The 16629-nt window shown below is 44.1% G+C and overlaps 1 protein-coding gene across 1 annotated transcript in view; it reads right to left on the bottom strand.

The window, feature by feature from the left end:
* The window catches only part of SLC46A1 (solute carrier family 46 member 1), a 32368-nt gene extending 20843 nt beyond the window's left edge, over positions 1–11525 (bottom strand). The window contains exons 1-3 of the mRNA XM_086955169.1: positions 10877–11525; positions 3284–4136; positions 210–293 (exon numbers count right to left, since the gene is read on the bottom strand). Coding sequence (XP_086811295.1) covers positions 210–293; positions 3284–4136; positions 10877–11128 — 1189 coding nt within the window. The 5' untranslated portion in view covers positions 11129–11525. The remainder of the gene's footprint in view (positions 1–209; positions 294–3283; positions 4137–10876) is intronic.
* Positions 11526–16629: the final 5104 nt, after the last annotated feature.

Genomic DNA, 16629 nt, shown 5'->3' with positions numbered 1-16629 from the left:
TTGCTACTACTGTGATCAAAGAGGTACTTATCTGCGGCCGGCTAGTCGACTTGCTAGTTCAAAGTGAAAGAGACCATTTTAGTATTTGTCTTCCTTGTCCAGTGAGCTAGTTAAAAAAAGATAAGGTTGATCCACACTACGTCATGTCTCACAGTCACTACCTCAGACCTACCATTCATCAACATTTCCTAAACAAAGGGTCTTCTTACCTTGCTCTGTTTCATCCACCAGCTTGGACAACTTTGACCGTACTACAGGAGTGGTTGCCATTGCAAAGAAACGGAATCCATACCCTAGAATACAAAACAATCATGTGTCGTAATCGTGGCCAAAATTTAGTTTTAAAACAAAATCGGGAAGAAAATAAATAAAGCTATCTCAGAAGAATTTATATAAATCCATATAAAACATTAGCGTCCCCATTAAGTGTTTTCCTCTACTAGTTGAGGGGGGAAAAAGAGAAAATTACATATGCCTGTTCCCTTATATTATTATTTCTACTTTGAGTTCAGTACTTGCAATTCAGGTTAAGCGAAACTCCAGTTCCAGAAAGAGCATGTATATACAGTTTGTAACGTTAACTACTTTATTAAGTTAAGCCTGTACAAGAGCTACTACTGCCTTTGTCAATGTTTTTAGCCATGTTGTACAGCATTATGGTTGCTGTGCATCAAGGCTGAAAGTTAGAGGTGAAAAAAGCGCTAGGACGCAGCCGTTTCTGACTAAAAGAGGCAGTGATCAATTTTCATAAAATGGGATTATTGTTCGCCCTTACCAAAAAAAGAAAAGTTTGCAGGAAAAATGACAATGACACCAGGTGAGCAAACTTAAACCTACAACAAATTAAACTACACATTGCCCCATCATTGCAAACAACAGTGTCCCAAGGGCTCGAGGAGGGGGGCCATATGGCCCCCCCCCCCAACATGTGCACAGCCCCGGGGAGGTGGTGGTAACGGACCCCCGCATTTAAGTACTTTGTGCCCCCAGGAGTTGGTGGTCCCCAGGGCGTGTAGGGGGCCTCGAGCCCCCCCCACACAGGTTCTTTTTTTTTTTTAAACAAGCCCAGGGGTGGCGGTCCCCAGGGCGTGGGGGACCATGGAGGCCCCCACACATTAGCAAAAACAAGCCCCGGGGGTAGTGGTCCCTGGGTCTGTGGGGGCCGTGTGCCCCCGCAAATATTTAGGGAAACCCCGGGGGTGGCGGTCCTTGGGGCTGCAGGGTCCGCCCTGGGCCCCCGCAATTACAATATGGCATGCCCCCGGGACTTGGCCCACCCGGGGGCTAAATAATAACTAAGTGCGGTAGCCCGCACTACGTTTTTTAAATTTTCACGGCAGGATCCGTGGATCCTCTGCAACTTTTGCCATTTTTTTTAAATGTTTTTTTTGGCCTTGGGGGTCCTGTGGGACCCCCTGAGCAGGCTTAGGAGGTCAGGGTGTTTCTACCCTGCCCCCTTTTCTTGTTTTTGGTAGGTTTTTTTTTCTGTTTTCTTGTGACTCGGTTCTACCGAGTCACAAGATGGCTGCCAACACTTCCTGGATGGGAGTGTTGACAGCCAATTAGAATAAAGCTCGTGGTTGGGAGGGTCCGCGGATCCACTGCGCCTCTAGATAGCGAAACTTTTATTTTTTTATTTTCTTAGCAACTACTGAACGGATTTACACCATTTAAAAAAAGGGAGCTTTCTGAACCAAGCATCACCTTTTTGCCAAATTTGGTGTAATTCCGTTTAGCAGTTCGAGCTGTAGCCGTGTCTAAAGTTTCTTATGGGAAATCAATTTTCCGACCTGTTTTTTTTTTTATTTCTCAGTAACTAGTGAACTTATTTACACCATTAAACAAAAAGGGCTCTTTGTGAACCAAGGGCTACCTCTTTGCCATATTTGGTTTAATTCCGTTCAGCAGTTTGGGCTGCAGACGTATCTAAAATTTCCTACGGAAAATAACATGGATGAAACACGTTTTGGAACCCCCCCCTTTTTTCCTCGGCCCCCGCTTGGCGAATCACGCCGAAACTTTCAGGATAGGAGCCAACAAGAGAGGGCCACCAGTTTTGAACATTTTGCAAAGATTCGTCAACTGCCGCCAAAGTTATTGGGAATAGAAAAAACGCTTTTCCTATGGAAACTAGGTCCTAACTATAACTATCTACTGGCGACTGCCAGTAGATAATATACAAACACACACAGATGCATATACATATATACATGTATATTACCATGAACCATGTGTGGTAAAGTACAAGTACAATAATGTAATACAACATGTTGTCAAGGTCAACGCGATGTATTACATTCTTTGTAAAGGCATGCGTCATAATGAACAACTGATATTCTGTATATACATCTTTCCAGGAAGTTACTTTTGTGAGTTGTAGCTTTGTTAACATTCTACACAAGGGAATAAGACAGAGAAAACTATTCTGTAGGTGTACTTATCCTGATTTGCTTTTCCAACAGTTGACCCTTTTCTTACGCATCCAAGCAATTCAAACCCTACATTCATGTCAAGAGAGGTTTCCCCAAATAGTGAGCACGCTCTGACGCAGGAGGTTCTGGTACTCTTCAAATGATTTGAAGGTCTACTGATGAACCTGGCAGAATGATTCCATAACAACAACCCAAGCAAAAGGTCATGCTCTTGCTTTCTCTCAGCTGCTGAACACTGTACTGGTAAGCAGGCAGCATATGCTCTATCCCTTTACCAGGGAAGGTAGACTCTACAACCACTGTTGCTATATAGCCATCAAATAAGACACTTCATCAACTAAGACTTTTCAGAAGAACCTTAGTCACAGACCATGTGGGCACCTGATATTTTTAAACTGTTGCAACCTTTGAATCATCAATCACCCAATACCATATTCAAATGACATCTCAAGTGATACAATTTATGTCTCTGCCAAGCAAAGCCCAAACTATTGTTCTGCTGATCAACTTTAACCTAACAGATCTACAAATGACAATACTTTAGGCAAATATTTAAAAATGAATAAGTATGAATATTGATTACCTTTTGTGTTAAAGTGAAGCAGTGACTTCTTTAACCTATCTACGATTACCCAAAATATATTCGCTCTTGCAAACTCAAGTATCAAAACAAGACAAGCACCATGAGGACACGATGCAATAATAACTTTCTACCCTTCCCAGAATTAACTAGGATGTTCGCATGGTTTGTACTGGCCCCGGTACATCTAAAAATAAAATAACGAAAGCATTCTCTGTTAACTTTTCCTACTTAGAGCATTCCAGATAAAACTCTGAATTCCCATGGTCACCTGAAAACATTATTGGAGTTGTTACAGCAAATGAAATCACGATCAACCCAGAGATGTTGGAGAGAAGTCCAAGTTCAGCCACCCAGGTGTCTCTAATGCAAATCTGCAACAGGCGCAATCCGACGAGGCTGCTCAGGTAGGTTAAGTGTTCTGCTGCTGAACCGTAGCCAATGAGTTCTGAGTCCCAGCATAGGGGAAAGCCCAACTCATATATAACGAAGAGGTCTTTGGCACCCATGTGCACAGACACCACCAAGAACAGAGTGAGTAAATAAAGGCAAAGTTTGCTACGACGCCTATTGACAGCAGGCACAGTGAATAACTGATACACTGACTTGTAATGGCAGAGGGTGAAGAGCTTGGCTGGTTTCTTCTCTTTCACAGATTCGGGCACACAGACTGTAATATAGGCTGCAGTCACAATATTCACAGCAAACACCAACCAGAAGGGATTGATATAGCCCTGTGCCTTGCACCATTGTCCTCCAATGATGCTGGCAAACATCCCAGATATACCCAGGCAGGCCTCCAAGATGGCGACACGAAAGGTGCGCGAGCGCCTGTCACTGACATCTGCAATGTAGGAGAAACAGCCAGCCAGGATCATGTTGAAGTCTCCAGTCAGTCCACTTAGCACACGCCCAAGCAGGAAATAGCCCACGTGAAGTTTTTGGTACATGACTACTAGATAGACTGCAGCCTGAACAGCCATGCCGATAGCAGGGAGGATAAGCACTGGCCGCCGTCCTACGCTGTCACTCCATGGCCCCAGCAGCATCACAGAGAAGAGTCCGACCACGAATCCACCCAGGTTGATGTAGAGGCTCCAGTGGGAGGTCAGCGTTTGCACCTCCTGAAGAAATAAAAAAGCAGAGTAAGAAGGAGAGGCAGAGACACTAAAAACAAGTACAGAATACTTTTACTACAGCTTGCACCTGCCCGGATTCAAGCTAAATTGTCCAACTAGTGAAAGTAGCAAACAGTGCCAGTTGTATGTGCTCTCACAGAATGACAAATAAGCCATGTAGTAGGCATAGATCTTTCTACTTAGCCTGACAGTTTGTTTGCGATTACTGGCTCATGAAGGAATGAACCTGAAGGATGCTTCACTTGTGAAGTACTCTGCCTGACAGTTATAGCTAGGTTAGAATTTCTTGAAATACTATTTAAATCAGTGTATTAAATGGAAATATAGATGTGCAATGTGCATGTACTCACTCTTTAGAGTAACTGTTTGCTCCTGAGAAGTACTCACCCACTAAAATGATTTGCAGCAGTGTTGAAAAGTGCAGGTACTTTCCCTTTCGAATTAAAGAAGTACATTACTCAAAAAGGTGGCACACTGTCAGCAGTTCTCAGGAGGGGGGTAAAAGGGAGTCCCTGTGGACCTTCCCTCTCCACCCCCCCCCCCCAGACATCCCCCTGTAAGGTGGTGCAGTCACTCACTGCCCTGGCTGGCAATGGGGGGGGTCTCTAACCCCTTTTCAAAGTGCAGGCATTTTGCTGCCTGCATAGATAGCCACAAAGGGACCTTGAGGCCGCTCTTTGGTATTTCACTGAAAGTGCTGACCCCAGGGCTGTGTAGGTTTGTGGCTGCTCTGGGGGTAACACATTCATTGTAATAGGGTGCACTGTTCCTGTTTACACCTGATGCACCTGCTTAAAAAGATGTGCTGGGGCACAAACAAGGAAAGTGCACACTATATGCATTACGAGCCAAGATGTATAACACAACAACTAACATGCACCTAAAACCAGTCAGGACTATTGGCTTTGTCAATGGTTGTTAGCTGTTTAAGATAAATGAGTAACAACAATGATTTTATTGTAAACCCTATTGAAAAGGTTTCAATTCTGAAAGTGTATTAAACATTACAGAAGCCTGTGGAATGAGTAGTGGTTTTCAGAGTGTCGAGTTTCTCAATCACTCCTTTTATGTTCACTCTGTTAGATTTAGATATGTGGGTCCTTTTTCTCTCCACATCTCCTGCATCTGCAATCTTACACTCCATTTGTTTCCTCTTCAGCACCCTTTCATCACTCTCTCCTTAATGCACTTACTCCTATCTCTTTCACTTCAGCACCTCACAAACACACACCACACACACTCACCTGTAAGCACTGCAATTTCTTTTACTTTTGCCATGTCAATATTCTGCCAAATGTATACCTCCTTCACACACATTTGCACAGACTCACAATTGCAACTGGAATCCGTGACAATTGCCCTCTTCTCTCTGCAGAAGCTCCATGGACTAGACGACTATGTTTTCCAAATACCCTTTTGACTCACTGATAGACACAGTGAGAAACTCAGACTGCTGCCAGTCTCAACTCCTGCGCTTTCAATTGTAGCCCATTATAAACTGCTGAAGGTGACTTAGTTCAAAGTATGCCTATACAAACGAAATATGCTACACAAATAAAAATACAGAAACACAACATCCTGGAAATAGCCAACACTCCTAGATGATGCAATATATATATTTTTTTAAAGTGAAATAGAAACAGAAAACAAATTAATGACATGCATTAACTTAATGTTGTTTTCAAATTCCTTTTTCAGACATCGATCAGTGTTTTTGCCAGCAGTAATGTTAAAGACATAAATATAGAGCTCGATAGGGGCCTGTTTCAATGTCTGCTTTTATTAACTTCTGAGTCTGAGACCCAGGGAGACCCTGCCTACTTAAAGCCCTGCCTTCTCTCATCATTCACAATACTCAATTTGCGGGTCCATGTGCTTAAGATCCTCAGTCCATACTAGTTTCAAGAATCCTGCCAGTTCTCATTTCTTTCTGGAGTAACAAGACTCCCATCAGTTCTCATTTGCTACCCGGATCTTATGTATCCGGGGTCCCCCACGTCATGGTCAGAACCTATGTGCCCTGGCACCGATTAAAAAACTTTGTTCTAAGCACATCACTGCTTCCCCTCCTACAAAGTTTTTGACGCGGGCCATGCCCCTTTCATCTTGTTCTTGTGCATTTTGCCCCTGGGGTCTCTCTTGGGGGATTGGTGTCAGTACAACGCAGATTTTTACGTCGCATTCCGTTACAACGGAATTTTTACAACGCAGGATCCATTACAACGGATGCCATTACAACGCATGGCATTACATAGCAGATGGTATTACAACGCATGGCATTACATCGTAAGTATAGGTAAGTATACCTTTTTAAAAATGTTATTAAGTTAATTTAATTAATTACTTTAAAAAAAAAAAACCTTTTAAAAAAGCCATTAATTTAATAAAATAATATCTATTTAATAAATGTAATTTCAATAAAAAAAATGGGAATAATTTAATTTAATTAAAATAATAAAATTAACTTAATGTACATATTTTTATAATTGATATTAAATCAAATTAATTGAAATAATTTATTTAATTTAATTAATTTAATTTAAAAATGTAATTAATGAAATAAAATTTAATGTATTAAATATATTTTAATTAATTTAAAAATGGTAAATATAATTTAATTAACCCAAAACACAAACCCCTGTACCCCAAAACCCAAACCCTGCCCTAAAACCTAAAAACACCCCTGTACCCCAAAACCCAAACCCTGCCCTAAAACCTAAAAACACCCCTGTACCCCAAAACCCAAACCTTGCCCTAAAACCTAAAAACACCCCTGTACCCCAAAACCCAAAACCCTGCCCTAAAACCTAAAAACACCCCCGTACCCCAAAACCCAAACCCTGCCCTAAAACCTAAAAACACCCCTGTACCCCAAAACCCAAAACCCTGCCCTAAAACCTAAAAACACCCCTGTACCCCAAAACCCAAACCCTGCCCTAAAACCTAAAAACACCCCTGTACCCCAAAACCCAAACCCTGCCCTAAAACCTAAAAACACCCCTGTACCCCAAAACCCAAACCCTGCCCTAAAACCTAAAAACACCCCTGTACCCCAAAACCCAAACCCTGCCCTAAAACCTAAAAACACCCCTGTACCCCAAAACCCAAAACCCTGCCCTAAAACCTAAAAACACCCCTGTACCCCAAAACCCAAAACCCTGCCCTAAAACCTAAAAACACCCCTGTACCCCAAAACCCAAACCCTGCCCTAAAACCTAAAAACACCCCTGTACCCCAAAACCCAAACCCTGCCCTAAAACCTAAAAACACCCCTGTACCCCAAAACCCAAACCCTGCCCTAAAACCTAAAAACACCCCTGTACCCCAAAACGCAAACCCTGCCCTAAAACCTAAAAACACCCCTGTACCCCAAAACGCAAACCCTGCCCTAAAACCTAAAAATACCCAAACACCCCAAAACATATACCTCAGTACCCCAAAACATATACTCCTATACTCATACTTATTTAAAAAATTACTTAAATTAATATATTTAATTAATAATATTTAAAAACATAAATAAATATTTTTATTTATTTTTATTTATAATTAAATAAAATTAAATAAAATAAAATAAAATAAAATTATATACTTACCAATACTTACGATGTAATGGTATGCGTTGTAATACCATCTGCTATGTAATGCCATGCGTTGTAATGGCATCCGATGTAATGGATCCTGCGTTGTAATAGCTGCGTTGTAACAGCATTACGACGTAAAAGTTGCGTTGTAAGTGATACACACCCTCTTGGGAGCCCATGCTCTCCACAAGGTCACAGACTCATTGGAGGACAACTGTCTATATGTCTTTAGTAGTGATGCATGTTGTTTTGCCTAGCACCTTCCACAGCACCTCCTTTCTCACTTACAGCATGAGCATCAGATAGATCTCTTTCTATAAAGATAAATATGTTTATTACATGACGCAATAAATAAATCCCCTGCAAGAGATTTTCACTCTTTTCGGCCTGTTGATTATGAGCCTTGGTAAAAGTAAATTGTTTTTGTTTGTTGTCTTCATACTGCGCAAGACTCTTCCACTCCAATTGTAATCATAATGATAGAGCTCAGACAGACAGTGAACATTAAGGGCCGGATTCAGATCTTGCTCGGAAGGGCACCGAACGCGATCCGGACGGCAAAAGTATGAGCCGTACGCGTGTATTCCGCACGACTCGTACTGCTGTACGAGCGAGTAAGTACGATGGAAGCAACGTGAAATTCACCGACCAAATCGTTTGCAGGTCCGTACTGCTCCGTACGTCTCATCCGTAAGTAAACCGTGCTGTGCAATAGATGCGATTTACGACCGAGCCAATACGATGCACGTGTCGAACCGCCGGTTAGAGCCGAAGTTTCTGGCTTGCAAAACGTCCGGGACGTTGCCTTTTGGGGTCTGCGCCGGACCCCCTGTCACCAGCAGCCTTATGATTCCGACACAGGGGGAGACCAAAGGGTCTCCCCAACACAGGCATGTAAGGTGCAGATGGCACCAAGTGTACCCACTGTAGGGGGCGCCTTTGTGCGAGACGTAGCCATTCAGTCAATGGGAGCCCATGTGCGTCATACGACTGGCTCCCATTGACTTCTATGGGAGTCCGACCGAACAGAGTCTGGCAGCATGCGGCCGCATCGTACTCGCACGGTCGGACTGCAGGAATCCGGCTCGGTCGGAAAACATTCCGGATCCGGCGTGGTCGGAGAGATTTCTGACCCAGATCAGAATCGGGCCCTAAGTGTTTATTAGAAATTAGAATACAGCATCAGGAATAAAACCCCATGTTCATACCTGCTTCTACTTCCAACAACTGGAACTTCCCCAGCTCTTACAACCTGCTGGCACGTCCCATCACTGTTTTAGCTCTCCTCCACCGAGTCCATGCCAGTCCCATTTGCAGAGTGAGCTTGAGAAGCAGTCAAGGCTGGTGTATGGTATTCTCTGTGCCCCACCAACCTTGTGTGTTCTTTCTCAGTTCATAACTGATACAAAATAAAGCGTTCTCCCTTGCTATACACTCCCCCGGGAAAAACATGCTTCATTCAGTGGATTTCTGATCCCCCTCCTCTCTCTTTTGGCACGGTCACATCATCACGGCTTTTGCCTGCAGAATGGGCTGCAGAAGACATGCTGCCTTCGCCTGCATTAAACAACGTACTCACCTCCTCTAGGGTTCGCTGCCTTGGCTTCACTGTGCTCATGCAATGCATATGGTCCCTGGCTGTCCCTCCACATGTCCTCAGCTCTAGGGAATCACTGCACCACCATTTGCTGCACCCTCTCCACAATTGCTCTCACCTCCTGCAGCAGCCCATTGCCCCTTGCCTTTTCCCAAATGCTACAAGGGTCCAGATGCCTCCATTTTTCTCACCTCAAACATTGCAATTGGTCATTTACATATTTCACTCAGTTCACTTTTAATTGGATCACCCTTTTAAAAATCTGGCCTCACCCTTGTTCTAGAGCCATATGGTTGACATGCAAAAAGCCTCGATTTCAAGCCTGGATCCCAACACGGAAGGAAAATTGCTAGGTTTGCACTCACTTCCTGAATGAAGTCACTGCACCCTTTATATCAGCTTCTATGGGAAATCCCTGACCCCCAATACCAACATTTGGTCCTCGTGCGAGTGATTCCATATGGAATCCCTACTGTAGGGCATCACTGCCCTTGCTAAGTGCCTAAATCGTACAATGGGCTTGGTGCCCAGGATTCACATGGTGGTCCTTATCCTCTGCCAGGGTCCCATCCCGTAATGGGATCAAACAGGTGTGCAACGCCCATTGGGCGGAAAGGGCTTCTATTTTCACCCGCACACTCAGACTGGAAATAAAAATCTTAACTCTGCAGAAGTTCACTGTTTTGATGTAACTTTTTTATTTTTTTGCAGTTCTGTATTGCCAACTTGAAGTGCTTCACATGAGCACCTACTAGGACATCTTTGTTTATTTTTTGGTAGGCACAGGCGATTAAGGGATTTGCCCAGAAGCACAGGATGTTCAGCCGACGCTGAGAGTCAAACCTGCTTCCTAAGCTCCAAAGTTGGCAGCTCTAGCCATTACGGGCACAACTTCTTCAACTAGAACTAAAGCGTTTTCAATATTATGTACAACGAAGCCATAGTTGTATGTATGCACGTAATATATTTATCTTATGCAACTAACAACCTTTGACAAAGCCAATACCTCTGGCTTGTTGTAGTTGTAATGCTACTTATGTGGAGGCAATAACAGAAGCAGCAAAATACCAGTCGGGATGCACAATATGCTGAGCACAGATTTTTTTCATAAATGTTTTAATCCACACCCTTAATTATATTGCCCCCTTGAGAACCCCCTGTAGGAAAGTGGCTCTGTATATACTATACCAAAATGCAGATCTCATAAATGAGTGTGTGTGTACATGAGTAGCGCTATATAAAAAACGAAATGTTTGTCAGAAAGGTGCTATAGAGAGATGAGGTGCATTGTTGGCGAGTGGTACTGATGTAATTAATGGAAAAGGAGGAAATGGGGGTAGGGGTCGCCCAAAAAAATGTTGGACCATGTGAGCAGTCCTAGAGCCATCCCCGGCCGGGAGTGTTAGCCCCGCATATCCCCCTATCCCAAAGGTAGGGTCTAATTGCGCCCCTTGGATCACAGCCTGCAAATAAAGGGGGGGGGGGGGGCGGGAGGGGGGGGGGGTTGGATGAAGAGATCTCTAATTTTTTCAACAGGCACTCACCTCCTGTAGAGGATCCCGGCTGTGGTTCCCGCAGCCCTTTTCTCTGGTTCCATTGTAGCCCACGTCCTCGCTCAGCCTCTCCCAAAGGTACTGTGTGCAAAGAGGACCCTGCAGGGCCACGGAGAACATAGCCAGGAAAAGGACCGGCTCCACCGACACCCGGGGCCGGGGACACCGGCGACCGACCACCTCTGGGGAATCCTGGAGGGTAGGAGAGTCCGGACTGATATCCAAAGTGGGGGAGTCGGCCATGCCGGAAATGGAGCGCAGGAATAGGTAAAAGCGAGAGCGGCAGACACTGGGATAGCTAAGGGCTGAAGGGGGAAAACTGTGGAGGGATAGCTCTTGAGGGACAAAGTGGGATTGCTGTAGGAAGGCGAGCACGGCACTGCAGCAGCAGTATGCTCGGGCGGGGCAGGCGGCTCTAAATGACAGACACAACCCCACTGCAGCGCACTGGACTCAAGGGGCCGATTGTTGATGAATAAGGGAAACAGCGGTGCTGCAAATGATAGTCATTGTACTGCAGAACTTAGACAGGGAGGAAAAAGAGCATCGCCTGCATTGCCTGCGGGTGAAAGGGAAGCCAGTATCAGTTGAAGTGGGTGACTCCATCGGGTCATGTGACACCGTGGGAAGCAGGAAAACTAGACTGCGCACTCGCGCCAGTGGCGCCCATCTTGTAAGACGTGAGCGAGAGGCGGCGCTATTCAAACCACAACGATTCTTTATTGACTCCGCGAGTTTAGACAAAACTGGGAAAACTGGGAATTCCAGTACAGTTCAGAAAACAAAATTATGTTCTTGGCTTTGCGAGTTAGAAAAGATTTTGACAGCGCATGCGCTCTCGTGCGAGATATTGTAAGTAATTTGAGAAGATACAGTTGCTACTGATTTTATTGCCCTATGACAATGTTGCACTCTATGTGATAATTTAAGGTCATCGAAACAAACCAGTTATGTCCATGTACTGAGGTTACAATGTTATGCTTTATAAGGGCTTGAAGATAATTGCAACACTCCTGCACGGTGATTGACCTTTTACTAGACATTTCCGAACGCGCCTGACGATGACTTCTGCCTTCTTTCATTAGCTTACTACCTCCTCAGATAATACCTCTTCCCACCTCTTACTGCAGCCTATTTTCTTCTTTCTTCCCCTCTTAAATTGGGAATATATCAGTTACTAATTTCATTGATTTGCTCACCCTGGCCTAGCCGTTTTATCGGAGGATTTATGCTTTCCCTCTTCTCTCATCAGTGGTTCTGTCGTCTCATGATGATTTGCACCGCCGCCGGTTCATCCTTACCTTTCTTGTCTATCCTGCATTTTTGACTCACTGTTAGATTTTGGTTATTGATAATCTCCAGTGATCTGGCTCTATATGAGTGCATTTTAGGTCTCACCCAAGACTGCACAGTCTGTTGCAAGACAGGTGTTATATTACAGTGGGATTGTAGCCCTCTCATTACTTATCATTGGTTGGCTTATTTGTCACTCTCATTTACTTGCTTCTTATATGTTAGCTGTGTGAGCTTTCCTTCCTCTCCTTTTGTTTTTCCTCCCATAGAGCATGAACACATTATGATATCCTTCCACTTATTGCTGTTTCAGAGGCTACATTCTTCTTTTTATTTCAACACTCTGAGTGCATATTTTTTTACCCGCAGCCTCCCTCGAGTGCTTCTCTACTCCTGCTGCGTTGTCTGTTCCTCTCTCTCTCTCTCGCCTATGTGCTTCGATGTACTTTATCTGCCCTCCATCCATCTGCAGAAAAGCCTTGCTTGCAATATGCCCTCCCTCCATTTGCAAATAACAATTAAACAATCCCTGTTTTCTAATGGGAATAGCTTCATCTTAACCTTATGCGTGCTCATGACGAGCTCAGCTTGTCATGAGGCACGGTTGCGCTGTGCTCTTGACGAGCTGAGCTCGTCATAACGGCCACAACGCTTGCACGCGGAGATAATTCCCCCGCTGTGCTGAGCATTCTGAGGAAACGGGTGTGGCCGTCACGAGCTCAGCTCGTCATGAGCACAGTGCCACCGTGCTGTGTGACGAGCTGAGCTTGTCATGAGCACTGGGGCGCTGCACGCGCCCCCCTCGCCCCAGCACGGCGGGGGAATTACCCCCGCGGCAAAGGGCTTTAACTGTACTTGCCTGTACTGGTCCAGGAATTAAGTATCTATCTCCCTGCAAAGTTCACCTTCTACACATGCAATGTCTTCTTTGGCCTATTGCACTCCAAATCAGGCGTGCAATGCCCACTGGGCTAAAGGTCTTCAGCCCCCCCTCCCCCGTTGTGTGGGCAGCCTGGGCTGAGACAGCTTCCCGGGCACACACAAAGCTGCACTGAGTACTTCACAGGTCTTTAACACCTTCGCTGCGGCGGCTATTCCGCCGCAGCGCTAACGGTCGCAGGGATGAGGGCACGCGGCTCACCTGCGCGGGTGACAGAACTGTTCCGTCATGGCTCGCGGGTGAGCTGTGCTTGTGACGGAACGGTTCCCTCACGGCCCCGCCCGCTTAATGAAATGCGCCACGCAGGCGCGAAATCAGTGCTGCGCAGACGCGGTGAGCAGGCCGTGACGGAACCGTTCCGTCATGAGCACAGCCCACCCGAGGGGTGTGACGGAACGGTTCCGTCAATAGCGCCAAAAGGGTTAAAAGACCTTTACTTGCTAACAAGCTATTTTTTTTCACCCCTTCTTGAGCCCCTGCATCTCAACTCTGACTATCGCTGGAAGAATTAGCCCCCCCCCCGCCCCCGAAATTTTTTCTTAGCCCCCCCCCCCGAAATGTGGCTCTAGTTGCGCCTCTGCTCCAAACCGGATATGAATTTTCATAATCTGTACTGTCCTCTCATTAGGGATTTTTGTGAGAGGACAGCAGCCCTTCTAATGACTCACTGAAGGAGGAAATGACCTCTGGCTCCTTTTATGGGTAAAGCACCTTTTCTTAGGAGGATTCTAGTTTTTCTCAGCGATCCACAGAGCAGAACAAGGACTCTTCTGAGGGCTCAGAACGGGACAGCAGCTATTCTTAGAGATTCACACAGGAGGTATTTTGGGATTTCTCCTGCAGGAGGACAACAGGTCTTCTAATGGCTCCCTGCTGGAAGACCACTTCTCTTCTTAGGGCTCCCTTTATGGGTGCAGTGTCTTTTTGTAGGGGAAACGGTAACAAAGATGATGAAAAGTATGAACTCGCTCATCTTCCCATATCAAAAGCAACAAAAAAGAAGCAAGCACACTGCCAAGTTCCTTATTAATTCTTTTGAGATGCCCCTCACACCAGGTGTGAATAAATGCCTCTATGTTTTGTTAAATGACCCCTAACCCACCACCGTAGTTGGTGGCATGCTTCATCACTGGGGTACCATTCGAAAACCTAGCACATCAAGAGTGTATTTCGATTCCTGATTGGAGCAGAGGGTTTTTTGTTTGATTATCTCAAATTAGAAAAGAAGTGGATTAAAGTAGTCTTTGGGTTATCCACAGGTGTGGCATATTTTAATAGTGACAACCTGGGACAAGGATTAAAAGCAGTGGTAAATGTGTGGCAAAAAACCAATGAACTCTCAAATGCTCAGTGTGGGTAGATATGTTTCAACATAATGTCTAAGCTACCCAAGGGGCTCAGTATGACTTTACTGTGGTAGACAACACATTCAAGGGAACAAGGGCTAAGCAATCTCAGTGCACTTACTTCATGCATCTACTTCCAGACAAAATAAACCACTGTGCCACTGAATGAAAATAGTAGAGTGCTGTATGTGTGAGTCTTCATTAACTCGACAAATCAAAGGCGTAGCTAGGTGTCTGCACCGTGATGTTAAGCAGTGCATGATTAATCGTATCAAATCAAATGTTTATTGTTTTCAGCCAAAATGGCCATAACAATTAATATTTCATTATACAATTCATTATTTACATTAACATTCCCACAAATAAATAATAACATGTGGTCAGTTATCCTTTAAAACTATGTAAATAGAGCAATTTACATGATCACAGCCTACCATAAAAAAATAAATTCTCTTGAGTAAACCAATGTAGATGGTCTTAAAACGCATTCGCATTGTGGTGTATCAATTTAAAGCTTAAAAGACAGATTAAGCACAAAAACGCACATCAATAAATATGTGTATGTTTTGTAAGTCTGAATAAATTACATACAATCATAATCAATGGACCCCTCAATTGATAAAAATATCTTGAGGAATAACAATAAATAATTATAATTTTCTGTGCTAAAAGTATGTCAATTTTCCAACACTGTAGCAAACCAAGACGAAATAATGACTGGGTAGTGAGTATTAACCCCTTTTACAGAGGTACAGTATACAGGGGAAATTTTTAAAACCAGACCAACCTAAAGCTAATGCATTTGTCTTGTCTAGGTGCCTGTTTTCAGAGCTAAGACCTGTGTACCATTGCAAACTTTGCTTACCAGTTAGGCTGGTAAGTAATGTGTAAGTGCTTGAGTGCTATTTTGGTCTTTGGGAGTTCGTTAGACGTTGTTCATTAAGAATCGATCTTTCTAGGAACTAAAGGTGAAGAATGGCATCTTGCCAGCTAATCAGCTAGCCTGTGGTCCCTTGACGGTCTTGCAGACTTTCCTCTCAAGATTCAGTTATAGGTGTGCTTCTGCTCTTTGTTTCAATGCTGCGTAAATGTAGGATGAAACAGCCACTACAATAGCTCTATCATCTGTTCTCGTCCAGAAAGCTTCTGCCCCATTACTAGTTCTGATCTTAAATGTTGGGAAGAAAGGTTGTAGATAGTATTTGCGAAGTCGGTACGTAAAGTGGCACAGCAGGAGAAAGTGAGATAGGGTCTCTTATCCTGCCAAAGAGCAGAGGCACCGTTCTGATCTATCGCCTGGTGATAGTGACCACCTTTTGGTTGCTGAAGCCACTGGTAGTGTTCCTAGTCTAAATTTTAAGTAAAGAGATATTTTTGCTACTGGGTAGATGTCCTCAATACAATCAAAGTGGGCCAAATCTTGATTGAATGAAAAGTAACGTTTTGACAAGGAACCTAGGGCCTGATGTAGGTAAATAGTATTTACCGATTCGTAAATACTGAATTTTACCGATTCGGTATTTACAAATCGGTAAATGCTATGTAGGTATTGTTACCAAATTCTTTAACGAATCTGTTACATTCGATAATTACCGAATCTGTAATTGCCATTGATTCCTATGGGTCTTGAGGCCCATCAGATCCAATGGCAATTACCGAATCAGTAAATACCGATTCGGTAAAATTACCGAATTGACAAGGGGAACAGGGTGTCACTTTGACACCCTGTTGCACCCCTGATTCAGGCTTGTGTACCATGTGGCACACATACATGCCCTAAGGACATGTATGTGTGTCACATGGCATAGTTGTACATGCACAGATGTGCATGTACACAGGAATTCGTTATTTACCATCAAATAGTATTTGATGGTAAATAACGAATTCTGAAGGGTCTGTGGCACTGTTGTCAGTGCCACCTACATCACAAATTACCGATTCGGTAAATTTACAGATTCGGTAATTTACAGAATCGATAAAATTACTGAATCTGTAAATTTACCGAATCGGTAATTTTAAGGCCCCCTACATCTGAAACTCCAAATACCGGTCGGTAACGGCCGAAATCGGCCGTTACCGACCGGTATTTGGCCACCTACATCTGGCCCCTAGATGGCTAAAGTTCCCTAATTTTTTTGTAGTTCCAATTTGTCTTCGTAGCCACT

Source organism: Lissotriton vulgaris, chromosome 2_1 (genome assembly GCF_964263255.1).
Source record: "Lissotriton vulgaris chromosome 2_1, aLisVul1.2, whole genome shotgun sequence".
Classification (NCBI taxonomy): Eukaryota; Metazoa; Chordata; class Amphibia; order Caudata; family Salamandridae; genus Lissotriton; species Lissotriton vulgaris.
The sequence above is the reverse complement of the archived record's forward strand: the minus strand, read 5'-3'. Positions and strand labels throughout refer to the sequence as shown.